Source organism: Panthera leo, chromosome A1 (assembly GCF_018350215.1).
Source record: "Panthera leo isolate Ple1 chromosome A1, P.leo_Ple1_pat1.1, whole genome shotgun sequence".
Classification (NCBI taxonomy): domain Eukaryota; kingdom Metazoa; phylum Chordata; class Mammalia; order Carnivora; family Felidae; genus Panthera; species Panthera leo.
Window position 1 is genome coordinate 11,168,159 of NC_056679.1, and position 27,289 is coordinate 11,195,447.

Below are 27,289 nucleotides of genomic sequence, written 5' to 3' on the forward strand. Positions count from 1 at the left end.
AGACCCTGGAGGAACATTTGGGTCATTATTTTGGAAATGGGATAAGTTGTAGCTCTTTGCTTTTCCTTAAGAATGTAAATATTTGTCATCTGTCTTCCATAACTTTCCACTCTATTTTCTCTGTCTCTATCCTATCATATTCCCATCCTAGATATTCATATTCTAGAATATCACTGTCCTTTCCTAAAAAAAAAAAAAATCTGCAACTTAATGTATATTTTTCTTTATTCTCTGGGAAAATAGTGCTTCTAAATTTTAACATTGCAGATAATACTTATCCGAAATGATTTGGCTTAAACACAATTTCCCATTTATTATCCAGCCCTCTATTTCTGAATTTCAGCATTGTGGAAGAGATAGCCTTTGGAATTAGATAGACCTGGGTTGAAATCCTGACTTTGCCACTTAATTAGCGATAATACATTTAACCTTGTCGCTCAGAATGTTGAAATGCACGATCTCTGCTCTGCCCCAGATCTTGCTGAATCAGATTCTGCAGCTTAACAGGATCCCCAGGTGACCCATGCACACGTTAAAGCTTGAGCAGCACTGCTCTGTATCACATCTCTATGCAGGAAAGACACTTCACAAGTGAATCAATAGTGAGATGGCCACTGAGAATTTTCAAGTAAGACATGTAAGATTATCCTCTCATCATTAAATCATAAATTTACAAATGAACCAAGAGAGAAGACAACCTACAAAATCTATTTCACTTTGAAGAGATAGGGGCACCTGAGTGGCTCAGTTGGTTAAGCGTCTGAGTCTTGGTTTCGACTCAGGTCACAATCTTGCGGTTTCATGAGTTCGAGCCCCTTGTCGGGGTTGGGATTCTCTGTCTCCCTCTCTCTCTGCCCTTCCTCCACTCACGCTGTCTCTGTATCTCTCAAAATAAATAAACTTGAAAAAAAAAAAAGATAGCAAGACCCCCCAGGCCATAAGGAATCTTGGCTGAAATTGGTCCACCTGTGTCCATTTACTGTTTTGCTACCAGATTGTAAGAATTGAGGTTCCATTGGCAATGCCATGGCTGTATCAGGCTCTCTTAGTCTTTTGATATTAAACATTCAAATTAGGAATCCCCTTGTTCCAATACCAAGTAGTAGGATTTTACTCTGGATTCACACAGTATATGAAAAGAACATACTGGTGATACCACCTTGCATTCTATTGACTCCATTGCTGTGATGGTGGGACCAATAGTAAGAGTGGAAGTGACGTTCGTGTGTACTTGCCATAGGATAGGCACTATGCTAAGTATATCCATTGAACAGTATGCAGCTGGTCCCTGTTTAGAGAATACTTGATCAGTTTCTTCCTTTTGAACGTCACTGGCATGAATGACAGATTGCAGAGAGCTGGGCTTGTGCACGTTCAGTGCCTGATCCTGGACGGCCCTGTTTACTCCTCCACTTAACAAGCCCATGATCCATTTTTCTCTTGCTAGAAATAGAAGCAAAAAAATCATGTGATACTGTATAATTTATGAAGCCCCTTCTCTCTCATTATCTCCACCGACATCAATCACTGCTTCCAACAACTCCGAGAAGAAGCCATCATCATCACCATCTCTATGTTACATTTCATGGAAATGAGTGTCAGAGACCTTGCCCAACACTATATGACTGAAGCCTGAAGGAGCCAAGTCTGGCATCCACATGTTTGGACTCTCAAACCTGTGCTTTTTACTTTGTAACATGCTTATATGTCTAACAACTAAGTGTGTGTGGGGGGGGGGGGGGGTGGGGGGTGCCTGGGTGGCTCAGTCAGTTGAGCTTCCGACTTTGGCTCGAGCCCCATGTCAGGCTCTGTGCTGACAGCTCAGAGCCTGGAGCCTGCTTTGGATTCTGTGTCTCCGGCTCTCTCTGCCCCTCCCCCACTCACACTCTGTCTCTCTGTCTCTCTCTCTCAAAAATAAACAAACATTAAAATAAATTTTTAACTAAGTTGGCAAGAATTCAGAGGGGAGTTTTCAACAGGTAAGGGCTCTCAGATCCTGTATCAGTTAAGATTCGGTTTTACTGCAAATGACACATAAAATAACAGTGGCTTGAACAAGATAGTTTCTTTCTCTCTCATGTTCAAGAAGTACAAAGAAAATCAGTCTAGTATCTTTATATTATTTTTGTTTTCCGGTGCATGGCTTACATTCCCAAGGTCATCTCATGGTCTAGTTGGCTTCTGGAGCTCAGCCATTACATCTGCATTCAGGCAGTAAGAAGGAGAAATAGGAAAAGAATTATAGGAAAATAAACAAATAAACCCCAAAACACCCCAACATTGCACACACCACTTCTGTTCATATTCAGTTGATAAGATCTTTTTTTGAAATTTTTTTAACATTTATTTATTTTTGAGAGACAGAGACAGACAGTGCATGAGCAGAGGAGGGGGGGGGAGAGAGAGAGAGAGAGAGGGAGAGGGAGGGAGACACAGAATCTGAAGCAGGCTCCAGGCTCTGAGCTGTTTATTAGCACAGAGCCTGGCGCGGGGCTCAAACTCACGAACCATGAGACCATGACCTGAGCCAAAGTCGGACGCTCAACCGACTGAGCCACCCAGGTGCCCCTTCAGTTGATAAGATCTTAGTCACATAGCCACACGTAGCTGGAGGAGAGATTGGGAAATTTTATTTTGGGCAATTATTCATCCATCTAAAAATCAGTTATTTTATAAAAGCCTATTTTTTCCAAAATGTCCCATAAAGAATACTATTTACAGTTCTGTATACCTCCTTTTTTTCCTACTGTGGAATATCCCTAGAATTTGTCAATTTTACAGTTTAAATTTTAAAATGTGTATATTTAGAGTTAAAGCTTTGTTTCCTTAAGTTTTCTTCTGTATCTTTTATATATAATTAACTCTTGGCTTCATATGTTTTAATCTAATCTAATGATAATCTAACCCTGTTTAGGATACACCTGGAAAGATGTCTAAACAGGATTTTTTAAAGCTCTGTAGGAGCGGGAGAAGACTCATACTAGCCACTGCTTTACACATTGAACAGCTTGGAATTTGTATTATTCCCAGAATTTGACTTTGGATCAAGCTCATATCCATGAAATTTGTACATTCTTACACAGCACCTAGCAGGCAGCAACCCTGCACCAAGCAGTATGTCAGCTGGTGGAAATAAACATGAAATGAACACGAAGAAATCATGGTACTGCCCTGGAGAGGCCCCTAATCTAATGGGCAAGACAGAGAGATATGATCAGACGAATCATAACCTCAGGCTAGAAAGTAAGCTCACCATGGAAGGACCACGCATGGTGCGCCCCAGGTAGCAAGCTTTGCCCTGCACTAGGGAGCCAGCCAGGGACGGCTTCAGTCCCTGCTAGTGAGAAAGTCATACCAATAGTGAGAATTAATAAAGGGGGAAGAGATTTCCAATAGCATTTTGAAAACATATGCTGCCAGTAATTTATTTTAAGTGCCTAAATTAATTGTCACAGATTAGAAAGTAAAATGAGTAAAATATTGTCCTGGTGGCAATGTTCTTTATTATAGTAGACATTTATTAAAAGTGTGTGTGTGTGTGTGTGTGTGTGTGTGTGTGTGTGTGTATATGTGTGTGTGTGTAGGGGCACCTGGGTGGCTCAGTCGGTTAAGCGTCGACTTCGGCTCAGGTCATGATCTCACGGTCCGTGAGTTCGAGCCCCGCGTCAGCCTCTGTGCTGACAGCTCAGAGCCTGGAGCCTGTTTCAGATTCTGTGTCTCCCTCTCTCTCTGCCCCTCCCCTGTTCATGCTCTGTCTCTCTCTGTCTCAAAAATAAATAAACGTTAAAAAAAAAAGTGTGTGTGTTTGTGTGTGTGTGTGTGTGTGTGTGTGTGTGTGTGTGTGTGTGTGTGTACATGCACACAAAGCTCTGTGTGGGACAAAGAGATGTAAGGATGTGGTCCCTACATTCCAGGAGCTTCAGATCCAGAAGAGGTTAAGGCAGTGCACAGACCACTCTGACAGGGGTCCATGTGTGTAAGAAGTACCACATGGATAGTACAGACAGTAAACATCGTGAGATTTCAGTGAACAGAAGACATACACTTTAGGGCCGAGTGGCTGAAAAATCTTTCTAGAAGCGGATATAGTTTGTCAGGTGCCTAAAACATTAGAAGCAACAGGATTTTGCCGGGTGTTGATGGTGAGGAGGATTGGAAATGTGCAGAGGTCCTGAACAGAAAAAGGACATTATGAGTTATCTTTGAGGACTGATGAATGGCTCTATCAGTTGAGGCGGAAGATGTGTATTGTTAAAAGATGATATTCAAAAAGAGACAACGTCATAACTCTCGTAGAAATATAAAAGGAATATACGTGAAAGATTTTACTTAACTCATTTTTAATGAGGAAGTTACAGCCAGTTTAAAAGAGAACCCCCAAATGGACACATTTATAAGTCAGGAACATTGAAGTGAATGTGCAGTCAGAGGCAAAAGTGGCTTCTTTCACAGTGGGAGAGTGAAGTCAGTTAATTGAGCCGTCACTGGGCAGAGTGTTTTTTTCTTTCTGTAGAAAAGAATCTCTGGCATTGCTACCAGTTGTCTGTCATATGCACAATTCTATTTTATTTTTTTTAATTTTTTTAAATGTTTTATTTATTTTTGAGACAGAGAGAGACAGAGCATGAACGGGGGAGGGTCAGAGAGAGAGGGAGACACAGAATCTGAAGCAGGCTCCAGGCTCTGAGCCGTCAGCACAGAGCCCGACGCGGGGCTTGAACTCACGGACCGTGAGATCATGACCTGAGCTGAAGTTGGACGCTTAACCGACTGAGCCACCCAGGCGCCCCTCATATGCACAATTTTAAAATAGCTCAAAGGCATTAAAAGGTGCAGAGTGCCTGCAGACTTAAATTAGACAACCCCCAGAGAGGTGAGCTCTGAACAATGCATCGTTTTCTCCTGAGACACAAAATTTTCCGGCTGGCCTCCAGTGTTAGGGATCAGACTGTGGAGGACTTTTAATGGCAGTGGGTGGGGCTTTCTCTCATACATACTGGGTGTCAAATGGATCAAAGTGCAACTTGATGTTAACCCCGAGGTAGCAGGTTCATGAATGGAGAGATCCTTGAAGTTGGGAGGCATTTGGGGAGTTTGAGTATTATGATAAAGATTTGACACCAAATAGGCCCAAACTGAGATGGAGACAATGGAACTGGAAAGAATGTGTGTAAAATTATATAAGAAGAATCAATATTGGTTGAGAGGGGAAATAAAAAGTAACTGTAGTTTCCAACCATGATTTGGAACCACTTCTGTTCAATTCAACAAATACTGAGTGCCCAAGCGTACTAGGATCTGTGCAAGGTTCTGGGGTTACAAAATCAGTAAGATAGGGTTCCTGCCCTCGAGGAATTCTCAATCCCAGGAAGAGGACCGATATCCAAACAAATGATAGTGCAAAGCGAATGCTATAGCAGAGGTATATTTCAAGTGCTATGGGAACTCAGGTTAGGGGGGCAGTTAACGATGCTTGGAAGGTGGACAGGTGTGTCACAGGAAGCCACCAAGGCACAGGGGCATTTTAAAGATCTCTGTCATCCAGATGAAATTCGGGTTGCATCATGCCAGGCAGGAACTGCATGGACCAAGAAGTTGAGATTTGAAGAGTGGCCTGAGAGAAAAGGTGGCCGGGAAAGTACAAGAGCCTCAGAAGATTCAGCTTTCTAGGGCAGGGCTGGCCCATGATGGCAGCAGAATAGAGACCCTCACGGAAGGGGGAGACGTTAGCAGCCACGGGCTCCCTGGACACCAGCGATGAGAGAGCCTTTTGCTGCAGTGTTATTCGCTGACATACAGAACGCATTTTCATAGCTGATAGATTAATATTCAATAGTTTGAAAAACTTACGTTCGAGCTAAGTCACGCTAGCTGATTATGACTGGCAACACTGAAATTAAAAGGCGGTGTACCAGGGCATCATCATGGTGCTGGTGATGAGTTCCCTGTCTGTGGTCTGTTGGAGAGGGTTCTATGAATGAAAGGTGAGCTCCCCATTTGAACCTCAAGTGAAATCTTTCTTCTGCTATCCAAGTTTATAGATATCCTTTTTAAATATAAAGTCCAAGGCATTTTATTTTGGGTTCTCAGGTGACACAGTAGCTTGCCTATGATGAGTGTGGACCTGGGTTAAAGGTCACCAGGCGCAGCTGAGATATCAAGTTAACCCATTTTAAAAAGCGAAAAAACAGTACTCCAAAGTAACCCTCACCTGAAGAAGTATGGGACCCTCACCTGGTGGAGGATGTACCAATGACAGTCGGTAGCTACATTACACACAGAGATGAAAACTGTGGCTCTTGAAAAAAGTAATAACGGAATCTTCATCATCTCATATACCTTCCAGCTCCATGTGCTTTCTTGTCAATTTTCTCTGCCCTTGGTTTTTAGACTTTTGCTTCTATCTCATTATGACCAAAACATGCAGTAAGTTAAATGATACAAGCAATTGTATACTGTATGATGTTTTCTATTTGAAGAATTACTCCAATTTTGTTTCTTAAAACAGTCATAATCAGTAAGTGAAAGTTATTTCCTCTTGATGTGGTAAAGGACGATTACTCCCCAAAGGAGCTTGTGCCAGAACTAGAATTAGAATCCAAATCCTTATTTTCGCAGGTGAATGGTCTTAATGTGCTTCAGCACTGCATAAGTAATCATATGGGAGATAAGAGAGTATATAAGGTAACATAAGACTGGCCGCATCACCGAATCCTGAGAAAGAAAGCGGTTCAAGGAGAACCCGAGAAAGAGTGTCATTTGCTCACGAGACTTGGAGGGGGATGACTACAAAAGGCCATTGGTTGGCCAGTAGGCTTGCCCTTTCTGATCTTTTCTGTAAATTGTCGGGAGTGTGGCAAGCACAGAAACCAGATGTCTGAGATGAAGAAGTGAGGCAGGAAGAGGAAGCATCATCAATTCTTGGCTGATTTGGAATTTGGCCAGAAGAACAGGTTATCTGGTGAGAGAGGGGAGAACAGAATCAAATGAGACCTGTGTGTGTTTTACAGAACCGTCTTGTGCTGAATGACCTACAAGAGCTTAACACCATATCTTTTGCCAACGGGTGTGTCCATTTTTCATTCGCGTTTGGGCTCAATGTTTTCTGATGATTGAGGTTCCTGAAAGTCTGATGTGTACGTAAACTGGGCTCCCAATAATTGGTTTTATTCAGCCTATTCATTCTGGTTCCATAATAGTTGCCATGTCAGTGTCCTTTCCCAGAGTGAGCTGCCTGCAGCAAACTCGGGGAGCCTGGTGTTCCCTACCTTTCTTTTATGGGGCTAATGTAGGACCAGCATTGCTTGGAGACCTCTACAAGTGAACATTTGGAATGTACCACGTTGGCAGCTCCTGGAGCCAGAAAAGTGTGGGAACACACACCAAGCTGCAAGTGTTCTTATTTTTTTTTAAGTTTTTTTTTTGTTTTTTGGGTTTTTTTTGAGAGAAACAGAGACAGGGGCAGTAGGGTAGAGATGGAGAGGGGGAGAAAGCGAGAATCCCAAGCAGGCTCCACACCGTCAGCACAGAGCCCAATGCCGGGCTGGACACGAACCGTGAGATCATGACCTGAACTGAGACCAAGAGTCAGACGTTTAACCAACTGAGCCACCCAGGTGTCCCTAAAAGCTACAAGGGTTCTAAATGGAGGCCTTAGTAGTTTGTGCTTGGATCAGAGACAGGTGGGTCCTTTTTTTTTTTTTTTTTTTTTACAATACGCCTGAAAGCACCATTTATCAGCTGTCATAAATAAAATTCTGTCAATAATTTCTATCATTCATTCTGTTATTAACTTAGTCTAAGATCCTTTCAAAGTCAAAAATTTTTATGTCTGTGCTTCAGTTTCAATATTTAGAAATGGAAGAGGAAAATAGACGTTTTCGAAGGTCGGTTATGTGCTGCACACTTTATAGTATCTCATCTTTTACTCTTCCTAAAACCCCAGTGAGGTTAAGTATTCTTCAGTCCCATTTCACAGCGGGAAACATGGAGCCTCAGAGAAATGGACACATCCAAGCTCGTACAGCCAGTGAAGGGCAGAGCTGTAACTTGAACTTAGGACCATCTGATCTTCTCAATACACTGATGAAATTATGAAAATGTAGCTTGTGAAGGATCAGTCATCTGTGCTGAGAACATTATTTAATGCAGCTATTTGCAATTCAGTGTGACCAGTGCTGTCTCTATAAATTTCATATAATTTGCTCAGACATTCCAAGTAACTTCTATGGGGTTTTCTTCTAGACATATGTTTACATACTTTTGTAGTGCCTTAGTTTCTTAATACATTAAAAATACCATCTACAAACAAGAAACATGGTAAACCAAGCCCATACATCTATAGTAGAGTGAAAATAACTTTTTACTATCTTGGGCAGTAATAATTTTTCTGGGAAGGAAGCAGGTGAAATTCTAGTGCTTCAACACTGATTCTAATGCTACAATTCCATCAAAATCTATTTAAAACGTAGAAGTGAAAAACGTAAGCAATTAAGAGTAAAAACTAACTGACGTTGGATTCACATTAGTGTTATTCAGTGGTTCTTAAATTATTCTCCCGTGGAACGTGGTGTTCCACAAAATAGACCAGGATATCAAAGTCATATAATAAAGATCTTTTCCTAATTTGCATGAAAAATGTAATACACAGATTTGTATAATTTTAAGTTTTTGTAATATTCTTAAGCCTCTGGTATATGTCATCACTGATTGCTATAATCTAGCACTAGTACGATATATGATCCAGTAAAAAAAATTGCATTTGGATTACTTCCACAGATCAACATTTTGTGGTAGTTCATAGACAGTAACCTGACCCCCCGGGGCTTGGCCACCTGAACTAGTTTGAAAAATTAAACTATCAATGAAGTTACTTTAAAATTATTCACTAAACACACCACTCGGGGCAAGTCAACCTTGTTACTGGAAGATACGGAATGACTCCACCAAATAATCATTCAAATATTTATGTAAAGTTTCCTTCTTTGCATTCAGAAACTATAATAAAATGCTTATGAAAAATGAATGCCTTCCCTACAGCATAATGGACAGTCTCTTTCAGCCTATTTATACATAAAATGCCAAAATAAACATTAAGAAAACATTTGCAAAGTACATTTAGTATTCCCTTCTATCCCCTCCCCCCAAAGCAAAACACCAGTATGAAATAGTTCTGTGATTCTGTGCAATTCATCTCCTCAAGCTCCACAGTACCTAGCTCATCTATGATGGAAGAATATGATCATTTAAATGCAACAAGAACATCTTTGTAAATGGGCCTGCCCCCTTTCAACAGCAGCACAGAGCTAGAATTCATCTCGCCATTGGCTCTGCTTCCCGTAAATGAAGGAGTTGAGTAACCAAGAAGCCAGCTAGACCTTCCTCCCTTCCTGAGCTTTGAGGGCCAGGTCTTTGCAAATTCCACCCTTCCTTCCTGACAAGCCTGGACTTTAACAGTAACAGGGCAGTAACAGAGAGATGGAAAAAACACACACATCCACCCAGTGCTGACCTTTCTTCTCTTCTATGATGGTCTCGATGTATTTGCCGTGGAAAGTATGCCCAGTAGATATAATACCAAGAATGGCTTCACGATGACTTTTTAATGGGTAAAAAAAAATTATGGCTGAGGTTTAAAGAATACTATTGACATTCTCTATGGAGAATGTGGGTTACATCTAAGTGAGTGAAACTGCTAAACATTGTGAGCTCTACCCAGAGACAATTAGGGGACAAATGTAGGTTTATATCTCCTTTTTGGGTCTGTAGTAAATGACAGAAGCATGTAAATCTCCCACATAGGTGTTTTCTAAATAAACTTTTTTTTTATTTTTGAATAGTTTTTAATCTACAGAAAGCTTGCAAAGAAAGTACAGACAGTTGTCCTGTTCCCACACCCAATTTCTTTTATTAACATCTTACGTTACCGTGTACATTTGTCACAATAAGAAACCAACATCAGTGCATCATTATTAACTAAATTCTGGATTTGTTTTATTTGTTTTTCGCAAATATCTCTTTTCTATTCCAGGATACCGTCTAGGTTACCACATCATATTTAGTCATCGTGTCTCCTTAAGTCCTGTCCAGACTTACACAAGTATTTTTGAATTACTGAAATATGATAGTAGATGGTTGGGGATTTTATTACACATGTGATTAATTAAGGCAGAATTAACCTATGGTGAAGGACTCCAGATTCTGGGTTTTTTCCCCTTCTGGGAGGAACCCCCTTCAGTCCCCAATTCAAAATATCTTAGATGGTAGTGATTGGAGAAGTATCCTTTTTTGTGCTTGGGTAGCTTAGAGAGAACTAGTAAATTATCCCCTTGACATCCCTAATTTGCTTCGTTCCCCAAATTTACCACTGTTACGTCCACAGGAACAACGGGAAGATACGTCGTGGCTGTGGATATTACAGTGTGGGGGGGAGCGAGGATAGGGTCTCTTTTTAAAAAAATAATTCGATATTTTTCAATTAAAAACTGATGGTGACTCGGTTCACAGGGTGGGCAGAATGCAATAGCCTATTGATACTTAACTTCTATTAAACCATAGCTAGCGACAATGTACAATTTTGTGTATGTACATATAACCATAATTACAAGACAGCAAGAAATAAGGCTCTCAAGACACAGAATCTGAGGAAGGACACATAATTGTTCTGTTCAATCTTGGAGCTTCTTTTAAAGGTGACAGTGGAAAGTCCCATTGACAGGAAGCTCTTCAACTCCCATTGCTCTAGTTTCCTTTATAAAAAGAAGTTAAGCCTCGCCTGCTTAACTACAGAAACATTTTAAGTTAACTAAGGTTTTCCATTTCTCCTGCCACTTCCCGGCTCAAGCTGTGATCACTGTGTGCCTGGAACTGTTGCAGTAACCTCATTCAATTCGAGAGTGCGTGTGTGCCTGCATGTGTGTGCGTGTGCGCGTGCGCGTGTGTGTGTCTGTTCTGACCACCTCTGTTGGCACTGACCACCTCTATTGGCAAACGCCCTTGGTCTAACCTACACATCACTGCTGGATTAAACTTCCCCAACGTTTCTATGGGCACATTTTCCTATTCAGAAATCTTTAGGGGCTTCCCATTTTCTAGAGAAGAAAACTGTAATTTTTCAGACTAGCATTAAGTAACTTCTCTGATTTAGTTCCAGCTTAAAATTTCCAACATTATTTTTCTTCTCTCCGATATACCCAAGTCCCTGCACCAGCCAAATATGTCTTCTTTCGGTTCAATCAAAACTTTCATTAAATTAATCACTGTAATTATTATGAACAAACAATTTTTGCACCTTCATTACCATAGGCTTCCTGCCTTGAGTCTTTGCTTAGCTTTCTTCTTGACTCTTGTCTCAAATTTATCCCCTTTCTAAAAAAGGCCCAGGTAAAATCCTCCCTTCATTTCTCTTCAACTCTCACCTACCCCCTGCCTCTAGTGATCTCCGTCCTGACAACCTGCGGGGTCTACATGCACTCTCAGTATGTTGGTTTACCTACCCCTGGTTGTGTTTGCTATATGCATACTTACGTAGTGTCCATGCCAAGTGCAAACCTCACCAATTAAACGGTTTTTCATTCTTCTTCCATGTAACATATGATGAATATTTTCATGTCATTAGATATTTTTGAAGTGTGATTTTTAATGGTTTCATAGGTAGTCTGCCTCACATTCCACATTGTATTAAGATATATAGTTGGACATTTAGATGTCCCGTTTTTTCTATAATATAATGCTGTCCTGAACATTCTTACTCATCTCTAATTATGTATTTGAGATAAATTCCTAGGAATGGGCTTCTTGAGAAGCATTTATGAAGTTCTTGATCACATTTCCAAATTTCCTCCCGATATGTTGTGCCAACTTTTTTCTTCTATCAGCAGTGTTGGAGATGCCTATGTTATCATTGTCTCATTGGCACCGCAGGTCATAATTTGCCTGTAAGAAATCTTGTCGGGGGGCACATGGGGGGCTCAGTCGGTTAAGCGTCTGACTCTTGATTTTGGTTCAGGTCATGATCTCACAGTCATGAGACCAAGCCCCACGTCAGGCTCTATGCTAGTACGCTGGGTGTGGAATCTGCTGAAGATTCTCCCTCTCCCTCCCTCTGCCCCTCCTCCACTTGTGTGTGGGCTCTCTCTCTCTCTCTCTCTCTGTCTCTCTGTCTCTCTCTCATATCTGTTTGCCATCTGTTTGTCTCCTTTGGAAAAAAAATGTCTGTTTAGGTCCTCTGCCCATTTTTAGTTGGATTGTTTGGTGGGTTTCTCGTGTTGAGTTGTAGAAGTGTTTAATATATTTTGTATGTTGACTCCTTCTCAGATATGCAAGTATCTTCTCCCATTCAGTAGGTTGCCTTTTCATTTTGTTGATGGTTTAGTCCCACGAGTTTATTTTTGCTTTTGTTTCCCATGCCCGAAGAGACATATCTAGAAATACGTTGCTACAGCCGATGTCAGAGAAATTACTGTCTATGCTTTCTTCTAGAAGGTTTGTGGTTTTATGTTTCCCATTTAAGTGTCTTTAATCCAATTTGAGTTTATTTTTGTGTAAGAAAGTGGTCCAGTTTCATTCCTCTGCATGTAGCTGTCCAGTTTTCCCAGCACCATTTATTGAAGAGACTCTTTTCCCCATTTTGTATTCATGCCTCCCTTGTCACTGATTAATTGACCATATAAGCGTGGGTTTCTTTCTGTACTCTCTATTCTGTTCCATTGATTTATGTGGCTGTTTTTGTGCTGGTACCATACTGTTTTGATTACTATAGCTTTATAGTGTATCTTCAAATCTGGAATTGTGATACCTCCAGCTTTGTTCTTCTTTTTCAAGATGGCTTTGGCCAATTAGTATCTTTTGAAGTTCCATAAAAATAGCATTATTTTTCTAGTATTATTATTCTAGTTCTGTGAAAAATGCTCTTGGTATTTTGATAGAATTTCATTGAATCTGTAGATTGCTGTCAGTAGTATGGATGTTGCAACAATATTAATTCTTACAATCCATGAAGATGAAATATCTTTCCTTTGTGTCAAATTCTTCAATTTCTTTCATCAATGTCCTAATAGTTCTTTCATATCCTTGATTAAGTTTATTCCTAGGTATTTTATTCTGTTTCATACAATTGTAAATGGAATTGTTTTCTTAATTTTTCTTTCCCTACTTTGTTATTAGTGTGTAGAAATGCAGCTGATTTCTGTGTATTGATTTTGTATCCTGTCACTTTTCTGAATTACTTTATTGCTTCGAATAGTTTTTCAGTGGAGTCTTTAGGGTTATATATATGTATGTATATAGCCATACCATGTATACGGTGTGTATATAGCCATACATATACGTATATGATATGTATATATCATATGTATATGGTATCATGTCATCTGCAATTAGTGACAGCCTTACTTCTTTCTTACCAACATGGACGCCTTTTATTTTTCTCATCTGCTTGCTGTGGCTAGGCCTTCTAGAACTCTGGTGAATAATGGACATTCTTGTTTTATTCCTGATCTTAAAGGAAAGCTCCCAGTTTTCACCACAGAGTATGATGTTATCTGTGGGTTTTCCACGTATGGCCTTTATGATGTTGGGGTATGTTCCCTCTAAACCCACTTTATTAAGCATTTTTATCATAAATGATGTAAAATTTTGTCAAATGTCTTTTCTGCATCTACTGAGATGATCATATGATTATTTATCCTTTATTTCGTTAATGTGGTGTATTATGTTTATTGCTTGGTGAATATTGAACCAACCTTTCATCCCCAGAACAGAATCTTTTAATTTTGATGACTTTCAGTTTCAAATTATCATGGACTTTGCTCTTGATGTGTTACTTAAGGAATCCTAGGCTGACCCAGAGTCACAAAGATTTTTCTCCTACGTTTTCTTCAGAAGTTTTACAGTTTAGGTTTTTTATAGTATGATTTTTTTCAGTTAATCATTGTACATGGTATGAGATGGCAATTAAGGTTCATTTTTTCCATGATAAGTAGCAAAACATCATGAATCTTTCCAGAAAAGGAAATTGGAATAACTCGTCTCTCAAAGACATATTTGTTGTTTAAAAAAGAGGGGAGTGGTTTGCCTTCAAGGTGATAGACAATAAATTATTGCTGCTGGTTCTTGAGTCTAATTTGGAGCCTACCTCAGATGAGTGAATGAATGATTATGGGCAGAAAACCATACATTATGTTACATTACCACTTGGGTTGTTTGTTTGGGAGCTAGGCTTGCTTATTTCCCCTAAACAATTAATGTGATTGTGTCAATTAATGTTTTTATTTCTACAACAAGTGTTTTTGAGACCTAAGGAGTACAAGGCACTGTACTTCTTGGACGGTGTGGGAAAATAATTTCTCTGCAGTCCATGAATAACCTGTGTGCAATTAACATCTGACTTCTAGAATGAAAGGAAGTCAAAGTAATTAACTTTCTTGAACCACAAAATTATTATATAAGGAACATCTGTAAACATTATAAGATTTGGCCTCTTGGGAATGTACTCATAAAGATTGTTAAGGGAAACGTGTGATAAATAAGAAATATAGCTTGGAGTTATTTGTGAAATGAAAAGTATTTCAGTAATTGCCAGAGCCACCAAAGCCTTTTTATCACCTCTTTTTCTCTATAGGTCATCAGCTCAATGAGCTCCCTTTCTGAGTACTGCCTGCCTTCCATTCTGCGTACATTGTTTGACTGGTATAAAAGGCAAAATGGCATTGAGGATGAATCACATGAATACAGACCAAGAACAAGCAATAAATCAAAAAGGTACATTTCTTATGTGTAGGAATTATGAGGATCTTTCTTTCTTTCTTTCTTTCTTTCTTTCTTTCTTCTTTCTCTCTTTCAGAAACATAAATCAAAATGGGATTTATGCATCATCTAAATCTTCCTGCCTATGCATGGATACCTAGCAGGTGGCACAGGTGGCCCCTTGTCTAGCAGTGGGAGTGCTAGTCACTGCCACTTGTCACAGGTTGAAAAGACACACTCAGCCTTATTTTGACATTGGTGGGGCAGGTGTAAAGGGCCCTAGATTACCTTGCTACTTTCCTGAGCCCTCTCTCTTCCAGTCTGCACCTAAAAGCAGAAAGGCTGTAGCAGGCCCCACATGGTGCTGCCTAGTCCTTGTCAGTAACTTTGAGTGCCTGGTGTGCTGTCATGGGAAGGAGGCTGGACAGGACCTTAGCAGTAGGCCTGGAGGTGCCATCCATGAGCCCTGTGACTTTGGGCAGCTCACGACCTCTCTGTACTTTCGTCTCTTCACTAGCGAAACAGGGAAGTCAGATTACCTCATCTCGAACTTCCCTTGCAGCCGACATTTGTATTATTCTGTGCTCCCCCTTCTCTTACGGATTTGAAAAGTGGAACTTGCTGCTACATGAACCCTTTAGCAACCATAAAATTTAAGATTCTTTTACTGTCAAATGAAGGTGCCATCCCCCAAAGTTTACATAAATCTATGGAATTCATATGTTTGAAATATAAGTAAATATAAGAAAGTTGACTATATTTACCTTTTCTTAAAAAAAAGATTATTTTAAAAACATCTCCATATGAATTGATGGTGCACTTTTTAAAACAGTAAAGACAGAAATGAATCATTCAGAAAATCAGATATTAACTACTTCTTGTGAGTGATTTATGTCTCTCATTATTTCTTGACACTTCTAATGCTTTTTTAAAAATATCCACTTCTCAATGTCATGAAATGAATTACATTTCATCCAGAGTTGTGATTTCATTTTATAACATGCTTGAATTTATGCAAGATTCAATTATTTGTTAATCATTTTGTTTGGAAGAGAAATTAATAACTTTTTATATTGAATCATTTTTTAGTTGAAGACAGGGAATTTTTTATTAAGATATAACTTATACCTGGCAAAATTCATTCTTTTAAAGTGCATAATTCTGTGTTTTTTAGTATATTCACAAGGTTGTACAGCCATCACCACTAATTCCAGAACATTTCATAACCCTGAAAAGAAATCTCATACTAATTAGCAGTCTCTTCTCACAAATATTTTTTTGATATATCAAATTTGAAAGGTAAAGTCTCAATTCTAAAATTGGTTCAGACTGTGAGATTAATAAATTAATGGTATCATTTTATTATTCTTCCCATATTACATGTTAGTTTATGAGTAGATATTAAACCTTTCCTTGGGGATGAAGAATGGGGCAGTTTTAATTGAATTAAGTGAGTTTTAGTTGTGTTTCTCTGTTTTGTCATAATTTAGTTACTAAAACTAGATTTTCCATGAATTTATTTCTTTTTGTATTGAAAATATTGAAAATGATTATATATATAATATATATATATTATTTTACTTTGTGTGTGTGTGTGTATATATATATATATATATATATATATATATATATATATTTTTTTTTTTTTTTTTTTTTAAGAGGCTCCATGCCCAACATGGGGCTTGAACTCACGACCCTGAGATCAAGAGTTGCATGTTACAGACTGAGCCAGCCAGGAACCCTTGAAAATAGTATTTTAAAACTCACGTTACTAATTGTTTTCAGGAGATCAGAGTAATTGCCAACATCAAATATAGCATCAGGACAGTGAAATTTGACTCAGCAGCATTTAATTAGCATTTGGACATCCAAAATAAGAATGTGTGTTTGGGAGAAAGCCAAAAGAATGAGGGTATCTAGAGCATGATGTAGGTAATAATGAGAGTTTCTGTTACTAGGAAAAAAAAAAAAAAGAGGAACTTTAGAGAAAAGCACAAGCAACCGAAAACAGTTAAGTGTGACAGATGTGTACTAGGGTTACAATCTCTAAGATTAGTATAATATCAACATTTTGACTGCCAAATAAATTTGTCAGATGCTGCTGGCTCCCGGCAGTTAGACCTCAAACCAGCAATAAAGTTGAATTCATTATTGGAAAAGTATAGGTCTTACTTTTATTTGAAAGCATAAATTGGCTTATTAAATAAAATAGAATCCGGGGTTTAAAGTTTTTTTCCCTGCCAAGAACTGCTACTTTCTCAAGGTCCTCTGGCCCCTTTTAAAGACCCTTATTGGCCATCCAACACAACCATTTTCTCTCTATTGCTGCTGGCCATCTTTGAAAGTTCTCCTTCCTTTCAGTCTTCAAACATCTTGTTTACTTATTCCATGCTATAATCTCTAGGTCAGGCTTGATGAATGTTCTTTTTTAAGGCAGTTGCATGTGTTTTCCTCTCCTCCAGCTGGCAGGAGCTCTTCCAAGTTCTAGTGGGTCTTGAAGGACTTCAGATAGATGGTTTGGCCCAGTGCTCTCCCTCCTGGCAAGACTATTTGCAATAATCGTGAATGAATGAGCTCCTACCCTGTCCATACATTTCTCCTTGAGAGTTAGAGCTGCAACTTCCCTTGCTAACCCATTCTGTCACTCGCCAGCCTTTACTTGACTTGTTTATGGTTATAGAGCTTCTCCAGAAGTTCTTTTTTATATCTTACATATCACCTTCCTTTCTTCTCATTCCCTTTGACTGAAGCAAAAAAAAATACTCCATATTGAAAATATTCTTGGGGTGCCTGGGTGGCTCAGTTGGTCCAACTTCAGCTTAGGTCATGATCTCACAATTTGTGGGTTCGAGCCCCGCGTCAGACTCTGTGCTGACGGCTTAGGGCCAGGAGCCTGCTTGGATTCTGTGTCTCCCTCTCTGTCTGGCACTCCCCTACTCATACTCTGTCTCTCTGTCTCTCAAAAATAAATAAACATTAAAACTTTTTTTTAATATTCTTGATTTATTTTGAAAATACCTGCCTGACAAGCCCAACTCTGGTCCTCCTTTCTCATTGCTTTTACTTAAAATTGCAAGGATGGAGCATTTACATGTTTGAGAGACTATGCTAAACATATTACACACTTTATCTTATTTAATACTCAAGCAAACCCTTCTGTAATTGCTATTATCATTCCCATTGTTACTGGTAAATAGAAGAGGCATCATTTTAACCTACGACTGTTCCACACCAAAGCCAATGCTCGTAGCCACTATTCTGTGCTTAGAGTCTCAGCCATCGTTTAATTTGTCTTTCTTTGTTCCATTCCCAGTCAGCCTTCAGTTAGTATGTTAGATAAGCAGAACCCGGGGTGGGGGGGTGGGATGGAGGTAGACTGACATTTCTGTCCTTTGACAGTGCTTATTAGCTCCCTGACTTTTGAGTGAGTTCAAATGACTCCACTTTGCTTCTTTCTACCTCTTCTTCCACCTGCTTTATAACCATTCTCTCTCCCACCACCCCATTCACTTTTCTCTTCTTTCACAAACTTCAAGTGGCAGAAGGTCACGAGGAAAGAGGCATGGAAACAAAAGAGAAAGAGAGGGAGAGAGAGAGACATGGCTCCTAACCTTTCTCCACCCTCCATAGTCCTGCTGTAGCTGATCATGGTACTACGTCCTTATTATTCTCTACGTTGTGTAGCTTCTTTCATAGGTGCTTCTCAATATATACCTCCCATATGACAGCCCTGCCCTGCGTCTGTATCTGTTCTAGAGATGATAGGATTCCAGAAAGTTACCTTGGAAGAGCCCACAGGATGAGCTTGTAGATTCACAGATAGCTACTCGAGTTGACATGGCTGAAAAGTTGAAGTTTGAAGTCAAATATTCTGATCCTGTGTTAGTTCACTGCACCTCACTGGTAACAAAAAGCATTAGCATATATTTACCCCTGCAATCTTGAAATAGCAAATCTGGTTTGCAGTCCACTGGGAATGAGCCCTAGATGTCTGGCGAATTGTAGCACTCCGAGAATTTTTTCAGTGCCACTGAATATGAATATTTTATATTTTACAGTGATGAACAACAGCGTGATTATTTAATGGAAAGACGCGACCTCGCCATTGATTTCATTTTTTCTTTAGTATTAATAGAAGTTTTGAAACAGGTCAGTAATTTAATGTTTCTTTTAGATAAGGTTTATCTGAAAACTACTTATGTTTTTAAAATCTAAGTTTTAAATTGTCCATGAATTTCAAATATTGGGTCATATGAATTATGTTTATTGATTGCTAAGGATCACAGAAGTACTATTACTGATGTGATCTTTAATATTGTCTTCCAAGTTAAAGCGATCTTTTTTTTTCCTTTTCAGATTCCACTCCATCCTGTAATAGACAGTCTAATACATGATGTTATTAACTTGGCTTTCAAGCACTTTAAGTACAAAGAAGGGTAAAGTAATTTGTCTCTTTAGAATTTTGAAGAAGTTGGGCACTTAAAACTAAAACAAGTTGGCTCTTTTTAGATGACCAGGGATCCCTAACTCATCTCATCGTATCTTATTTAGGTACCTTGGTCCTAACACTGGAAATATGCACATCGTGGCAGACCTGTACGCAGAAGTCATTGGAGTGTTGGCACAAGCTAAGTAAGTGAACGTCAGCCCTCTACCATAAGATCTTGAGCCCCTCCCCTATCGCAGCCCAGCTCCATTCTCAGGAAGGGACTGTGTGTGAGCTTACAGAAAGCTAAGGTCTTTTTTTTGCTATGGGTTTCAGGTCTCTGAAATTGACTAAAAGCGCCCTCGAGGCAAGAACCAAGTCTTTTTCAATTGTTTTCTCCCCTACCTTTTTTACCCGGCATTTGGGCCAGGGGCTACCAGGAGTCCATGAGTTTCAGACTACTGCATCAAAGAAAGAACCGGACGAACCAAATTGTTTCCTCTCTGCCACAAATATTCCAAAGAAGTTTACCACTTTGAGGAGTCTTGTTTTCTGTATTCTCTGAGCGTGTAGCTACGATATCTATCATCTGTGAATGGGAAAATTCCATTCTAGAATGTCCCTTTACTATAGAGCTTACTTAACTCAGCTGAGCTAAAAATGTCCCAGACTCTGTCATGGAAACAAGTCGGGGGAAAATTCTCATTGCTAAATTTATCTGGCCCCATAACGCTACTTAGCAGGCTAGAACAAAGTGGTGTTAGACCATTACCAATAATCTACTTCTTCCAAAAGTGATGTCACACCTTGTTCACCCGTCTTCATCTTACTCAACCCCGAGGCACATCAGGCAAGATCCCGAAAGCCTAGGTGAGGCAAAATGAGCCAGAGACATAATGCGAATCCAGGCCAAGAGTTGGGCTTAAAGCAACAGTGATGCCCTGATGCTTATGAAATACAATCTTCAGAAAGAGATTTTTATCTTCAAGAAGAGATGGCGTTTCCTAACTTAGTAGCATGGAAATACCCAATTATCAAAAAACAAAAAGTTTTGAAAATGTGTACTCAGCAACCTCACCTAGCCAAACATAGACAAGAACTCAGGCAACAGACCCCCAGAACTCTTCAGTGTGACTTACTTACTCTAACCCAGTTTATCCATCTCGGGTAGCTATTTTTTCGAACCCCTAAAACATCGCTGTTAGATGGAAGAGAGGTAGACACACTGATGCCGTGAGAAATATCAAGCTCAAAGACTGGCAACAACAGACAGGAAAGAAAAAGTAACCAAAGCACCCTGAAAAAACTACAGTGTTACCTGGGCCATTTTGCATGAGATCATATCACGCTTTTATCGTAGCCCATTGTAATAATTGTGGTTCATGAGTCATCAAGAAAAAAAAGCATAATATATTTTTTATTGCAACTAACAATAAAAGTATTAGCATTTTTAAGGGATAAGCTTCAATTGCCTGGCAGCTTGATTCATATGTATGTACCTCGTTCCTATAAAAGATCAGAAAAATGAGTTATTGCTATGTGTTTGGCTGATTTGTGTCAAACCCTGAAAATCTCAACATATTCCTGTGTAATTCCTCTTGGTATTACCTCAGCCCTATTCTCTTATACTATCGTTTGGAAAGTTTAATTTGCCAAAAAATGGCTTTTGTGTTTTTCTTAGTTTTTGTGGATTATGCAAACAATATTGGTTTCCTTAGAATGACCTTTCTTAGCCACATCAGTTTTGAGTTAGTTATGAATGAATTGAAAAACAATGTCATAAGCAAGCAACACTCTAAGGCTATAGGAATTTCCATATTAGGTCAGATCTATGATCCACCCGTCCAGTGTTTTCTTGCCAACCGTGGTTTTTTTAAATTTCCATGATGTCAGTATTTGTCCTAATTCTGCAATAGCCAAGTATGTGAAATGTCTCAATTTGGACAATGCTCCAGTACTTTCCACTCGTAAGAGAACCCTTTGGCCAGTGAGTTCTTACAGTACCTGCAGTAATGTATAGTAATCACAGTGCTGTATTCTCACCTAGTCAGTGTATAGGTAACCTTTATTGATAGATGATACAATCTTCAACTAGTGTCATAATCCAAATTATCACATTACTCTTTCTCATTAGTAGGCCAGAAGCATTACTTTGTCATTGACTTAAGAAAGTACTGTTTCCTTTGTTCTCAGTGGGGGAAAAAAGGATGTATGCTTATCTACTACAGAGTGGTTATCTTTTTTTTGTTTCCCAAATAAGCGAGTAATGTAACAGTTCTAATTTTAGATTTTATATCTAGCCGGTAATGCATATGAAATATTGTCTTTATTCTGACTGTAGTTGTTAATACTTAGTTTTGGTCTTTAAGTTTTAGCAAAATCACTATTTTTAATCTTCCTAGTGCTAATGCACTTAACTCCTACCGGCAAGGGGAAAAAATTTTGCTGGTTTGTGATATTTGCCCAAAGTGTTGACTTTTTCAAAGTCAGTTTAGTTAAGATTAGATTTTTTTAGAGTAAGTTTTTTTTGGTTAAAATCTGGTATATTTATTTAAATAGTCATAATCGCCTCTAAGATTCATAGATTTCAAAATTGCTTTCTCTTTATGTGATATAAACACGATGTACATATTCTTATACTCTTTTATATGTACTAAACATTTTAAAGCAGTTTATTTTTATACTGCTGTTATAGTAATCCAAAGACTGAGTAACGATTTAATTACTGTATTTACTAAAGACAGTACTAAACACTAAAGGCATAGTCATTGAAAATACATTTATTTTTTCCTAAAATTATTTTAGGGGAAAATAAATTTTAAGTGCAAATAGATTTAGGTATTTTTCTATGCTAAAATAGTATATTTATGTCATTTGGGACTTTTAAAAGCAAAAGATAACCATATTTATTCTTAAATGAGAAATAAATAGACTGCCAGCCACCTACTTGTGAGAATGTGGAACTAGTAAATTATACAAATAACCTGCCCTCTCCTACCTCTTCTTGTTTTAGTCATGGATTAGGGATGGAAAGCAAACTTCCTTAAGTATCATATGGTCCTTAAAACAATATAACTCTAACCTGTTAGATTACTTTTTTCCTTTTAAACTCTCACATTTAAAATTAAAATCACTGAGGGGTACCTAAGTGGCTCAGTCGATTAAGTGTCTGACTCTTGATTTCAGCTCAGGTCATGATATCACAGTTCATGGGATCAAGCCCCACATTGGGTTCCGTGCTGACAGCACAGAGCCTGCTTGGGATTCTCTCTCTCTCCCTCTCTCTGGCCCTCCCCCGCTGTCTCTATCTCTCAAAATAAATAAACAAACATTTAAAAAGTCATTAATAGGGTTTTTTTAGTGTTTGGAAATAACTTGAATAAACACATAATTTTTAAAAACCAGTTGCGAATTAATAAATTTATATAATCTTGATTGAAAGTGTCCCTTCCATTGCTTTGCCACACCAACTCTGCCTCCCACCCTTTCTCGTTGCTGCATAAAGTCTCATCCTTTACCTCAACTCAAATCCCCCCAAATCTCCTCTAATTTTCCAGCTAGAAAGAGCCCTTTCTCCTCGCCTTGGAGCCTCTTTAAGTGTATTATTCACATAAAAGGCAATGTGAAATGAGAAAGTGATCTAGTCTAGCATTCCACCTCCCAGAAGGATCAGCAAGATTTGAGCAAAGGGTCAGATACTTGTGAACACACCTCACAAACTATTATTATTATTGTTATTATTATTATTATTGTTATTATTTGCATGACTCATGGCCAGTTCTACATCGTTTTATATTCCCAAACAAACTATACACTGTTCTTAGGGCAGCAACTATATTTCATAGTTCATGACCATGTAAGGCAGCTGGAGTATGGTGGAAATTCCTGGACTTTATGTCAGAAGACCTGGGTTTGAGTCGTCTTTGTCATGTCGATCTTCCAAATATGTTTCTTCATTTGTAAAATGGGAATGCATTCACTGCCTGACTCAATGGGTTTTTGTGAAAGTAAAAGGAGTATAATGTGCATCAAATATTAAACATCTTTTTTTAATTTTTTATTTATTTATTTTTGAGAAAGAGAGAGAGACGGAGCACAAGTGGGGAAGGGGCAGAGCGAGAGGGAGACACAGAATCTGAAGCAGGCTCCAGGCTCCGAGCTGTCAGCACAGAGCCCGATGTGGGGCTCAAATTCATGAACTGTGAAATCATGATCTGAGCCAAGATCAGACGCTCAACCGACTGAGACAACCGCCCCTAAAATATTAAACATCTTACAAATATACCTTATTGTTATTCCTAGTCTAGACCAGTGCATCATAAACTTTAGCACATCAGAATCACCTATACGGTTGGTTGAACGAGATTACTGGAATTTACCCCTGGAGTTTCTTACCCGATAGGCGTGGCGTGGGCCAGATAAAGCCTGTTCCTCACAAGTTCCCACACAATGCTGCTGCTGCTGATCCCAGGGCCACACTTTGAGAACCACTGGCCTAGACATAACATAGCACGGAGATTAAGCACTGGGACTCTAGAGCCAGACATTTGGCTGGAAACCCTGGCTGTGCCATTTATCAGCTGTGCGACTTTATCACATTAAGAAATCTCAGCCTCAAGTTCCCTTGTCTGTGAAGAGGGTATAATAATAGTGCCTGCTCGAGTTGCAAGGATTAAATAATTGTGAAGATGAAATGTAGGGTTCACTGAACTGTGCTTGGCATATCATGGATGCTGGATATCTGCTTGTTGCTGCCATTGTCACTGTCCTCAGCATCAGATTGTTTTCCTCCTCTAGAAGAAGTAGAAAAGAGAGATGACCCAGGAATTTGGAGTTTATATTTTCTGTTCCGTTGCCTTCTTACAAACCTTTTTTATTGTGAAATATATGGAGCAAACATGAGAAAAAAAATCCATAAATTGGTTTAGAAAAATACAGTTTTCACAAACTTACCAAATGAGCGTCATGTAACTTCCTGTACCCAAGCCGAGAACTAGAAAATTGCCAGCTCTCTCTAAGCCTCTTACACCGACTTGCCAATCACACACCTCTTGTACTGCCTTCTGGTAAAACAGTGTCTGTGTTTACAGCCTACTTTATTTGTCCCAAACTTTCTACATTGAGGTGTCCAACGTTGTTGTTTCAACCTTCTCAGATTCCATTACTGGGCCTTCAACTTTCATAATATAATAACCCTCTTTAATCATGCCTCACTCCTAATTGACCTTTTCACATATGTAGAACCACAGGCTGATCGTCTCAGGAAGCGAAATACAATGAGTTTTAGAAGGCTTTCCTTGTTTTCTTAACCAGCCATTTCAGAAGTAGTTTGGATAACTTCTGTGTATATATTCCTCTACCTTAGGTGCTTGGAAGAACTGCTACTATTTTCCATCCTCTTAGGATCTATTGTTTTAATCCTGTATGATAATGTTATAATTAATATTATTAAATATTAACATTTTCCTTTCAAATAATACAGATACCTTACATTCCTTGCAGACTGCGTCTCTTTGATTCTAACATCCCACGCAGGTAGTAGAAAGCTTATTCGTCTTTCAGATTTGATTTCTATTTTTTCATTAGTAGATTTTCCTTCAACCTGAAAATAATTTTTTCAGCAATCATTAACCTAAAACTATAAAAGAAACAACGACAGAAAACTTTGGAAATGGATTGGGACTATGTCTTGGCATTATTTGCTGTCATTATCAGAAATAGCTGGCCTGTGATATTGCTCACATGCTTAAAATTGGATACTTTAGGCCATTGGAGTTTGCAAGTATGTGGGAAATTGCTACGCCTGAGGAAAAGCTTTTTTTCGTGCTCAATTTAAGAGCTAGACCATTTTGAGAGCGTCTAAATAGCCCTGGATCTTCTCCCTGACTGAAGGAAATGTTGAGCATCTTATGAGAATAAGAGAAGAAAGGAGAAGATTGCACTCTTTGCCAAATCCCCAATATCGAATCCTTACAAAATGGCAGCCATGTACTTCACCTGATTCAAAGGAACGCTGTTGCTGTGCCCCCATCACTCCTAGATGCTGGAGGCCTCCATTACAGTCACTTTTGTACCCATGATTTGAGAAGTCACTCATGTTCTCTTCTTAGATTCCCTGCTGTAAAGAAGAAATTTATGGCAGAGCTAAAAGAATTACGGCACAAAGAGCAGAGCCCATATGTCGTTCAGAGTATTATCAGCTTGATAATGGGGATGAAATTCTTTCGAATTAAGATGTATCCAGTGGAGGACTTTGAGGCCTCTCTTCAGTTTATGCAGGTAGGTAATGTCTTGGGCAGGAGAACCACGGGGCCCTCACCCTGAGCAACTCCCTTCATCAGAATGATGGACCTGATTCCAAGTCATTTGCTTGTCAATGTGGAAAGAGTCCTGCCTTTGCCTCAGCAATTTACAACGTGCTTTGTATCCCCAGTAATAGAATTTCAGGCAGATAATTTCACTTTTAAACTTTCATATCCTCTTTGCAGGAGGCTGTAGAGTGGAATGTCGTATATGTTGACTTTTTTTCTTTTTTACTCCTCAGCTGCATATCGATCTATGAATAAAATGTAGCTGATCTTTTTACTTTTTATACCTGATAGCATTGAGGTGGCTATGTTAGTGTTCATAGGCATCAGAACTTTAGGGAAGAAACTTTTTATTCCTACTATACGAGAGAATCAGGTTTTCTTTTTTAAATCAACCAAACCATACAGGTGTAAGTGTCAATTACGCAGTGTTCCTCATTATGTACTGACAAAAGAATTGTTGCTAGCGTGGATTTTGCAGAACACGCAGCTCTATGAGAATTTATAAAACTCTCTCTGATGCTGCTGTGAATTGGATTTAGTGAGGGTCTTTATCAATAAAGAGCTTATATATAGGGATTATGAATGGAGGCTATACCACTTCATACCCACTAAAGCGGCTAATAATGAAAAAGACAGACAACAGCAAGTGTGGGTGAGATGTAGAGAAATCGGAACACTTATACACTAGTGGGGATATAAAATCACACAACTTTGGAAAACAGTTTAGCAGTTCCTCAATTGTTAAACCTTAGGTATATATCCAAGAGAAAAATATATGTCCCCACAAAAACTTGAAGGCAAATGTTATTATTCATAATAACATTATTCATTATTCATAATAACAAAGAAGTGACTATAACCCAAATGTCCATCAACCAATGAATAGATAAACAAATTGTGGCAGATCCATAAAGGGAATATTATTTGGCCATGAAAAGGAATGAAGTACTAATAACATGCCACAACATGGATGTACCTTGAAAACAATACTCTAAGTCAAAGCAGTCAGATGCCGAAGGCCACATATTGTATGATTCCATTTATACAAAATGTCCAGAATAGGCAAATCCATAGACACAGAAAGTGGATTAGTGATCGTATGAAGAGTTGGAGGAAGGGGTATGGATAAGGAGGTTGGAGATAACTACTGAAGGGCGCAAAGTTTCTTTGGAGGAGAGTGGAAAGGTCCTAAACTTGTTGTGATAAATGTACAACTATGTACTAAAAGCCATTGGTTTGTATACTTTAAATGAGTGAATTGCATGTTATATTGACTGTGTCTGAGTAAAGCTATTTTTTAAAGAAAGAATATGGGCTGTGTATCAAACTTCTTGGGTTTGAAATCAAGCTGTAGCACTTACCAGCCCTGTGACCTTGGCCCAGTCACGCTTAAGCCCTCCCAGCCTCACCTACCTTAGTGCCAAGTGGTGATGGTGGCAATAACCTTAGAAGGTGGCTCTGAGAGGCACATGGTAAGTACTTACTAACTGTTAACTATTTTTATCCCTCTCTCATGTGAATAATTCATGTAACTATGTATTTGAATGACGATTTGCAAGAGTGTTTACACACATATACAAAGTAATGTAGGAAAAGGGCCACAATTCCAGAAACCATGACTTTCCATGTTGGCAATGCCTATCTTGCATTGATATCTAAATATAGAATTGATAGACGAGGGATTTTAGTAACTTGTGTTGGCAATGGTCCCAATGTTGACTGAAAATAAATATAATAGCTAATATAGATGTTAACATATCATCACAAATACGTGTAGCCTTGGACCCTTCCATGAAAACAATACCTA

The 27,289-nt window shown here is 38.9% G+C and overlaps 1 protein-coding gene and 1 long non-coding RNA gene across 11 annotated transcripts in view; one reads left to right on the forward strand and one right to left on the reverse strand.

Annotated features, from left to right (window-relative positions):
* The window catches only part of FRY (FRY microtubule binding protein), a 340,234-nt gene that overhangs the window by 151,050 nt on the left and 161,895 nt on the right, over positions 1 to 27,289 (forward strand). For all 10 annotated transcript variants that reach the window (XM_042948349.1, XM_042947801.1, XM_042947961.1 and 7 more), the window contains 5 exons: positions 14,621 to 14,760; positions 18,804 to 18,894; positions 19,102 to 19,181; positions 19,297 to 19,377; positions 25,282 to 25,450. In XM_042948349.1, coding sequence (XP_042804283.1) covers positions 14,621 to 14,760; positions 18,804 to 18,894; positions 19,102 to 19,181; positions 19,297 to 19,377; positions 25,282 to 25,450 — 561 coding nt within the window. The remainder of the gene's footprint in view (positions 1 to 14,620; positions 14,761 to 18,803; positions 18,895 to 19,101; positions 19,182 to 19,296; positions 19,378 to 25,281; positions 25,451 to 27,289) is intronic.
* LOC122225766 lies at positions 868 to 19,834 on the reverse strand. The gene is made up of 3 exons (XR_006205369.1): positions 19,577 to 19,834; positions 5,851 to 6,958; positions 868 to 1,443 (listed from the first exon to the last, which is right to left on the reverse strand). It is a non-coding gene; the product is annotated as an uncharacterized LOC122225766 (long non-coding RNA).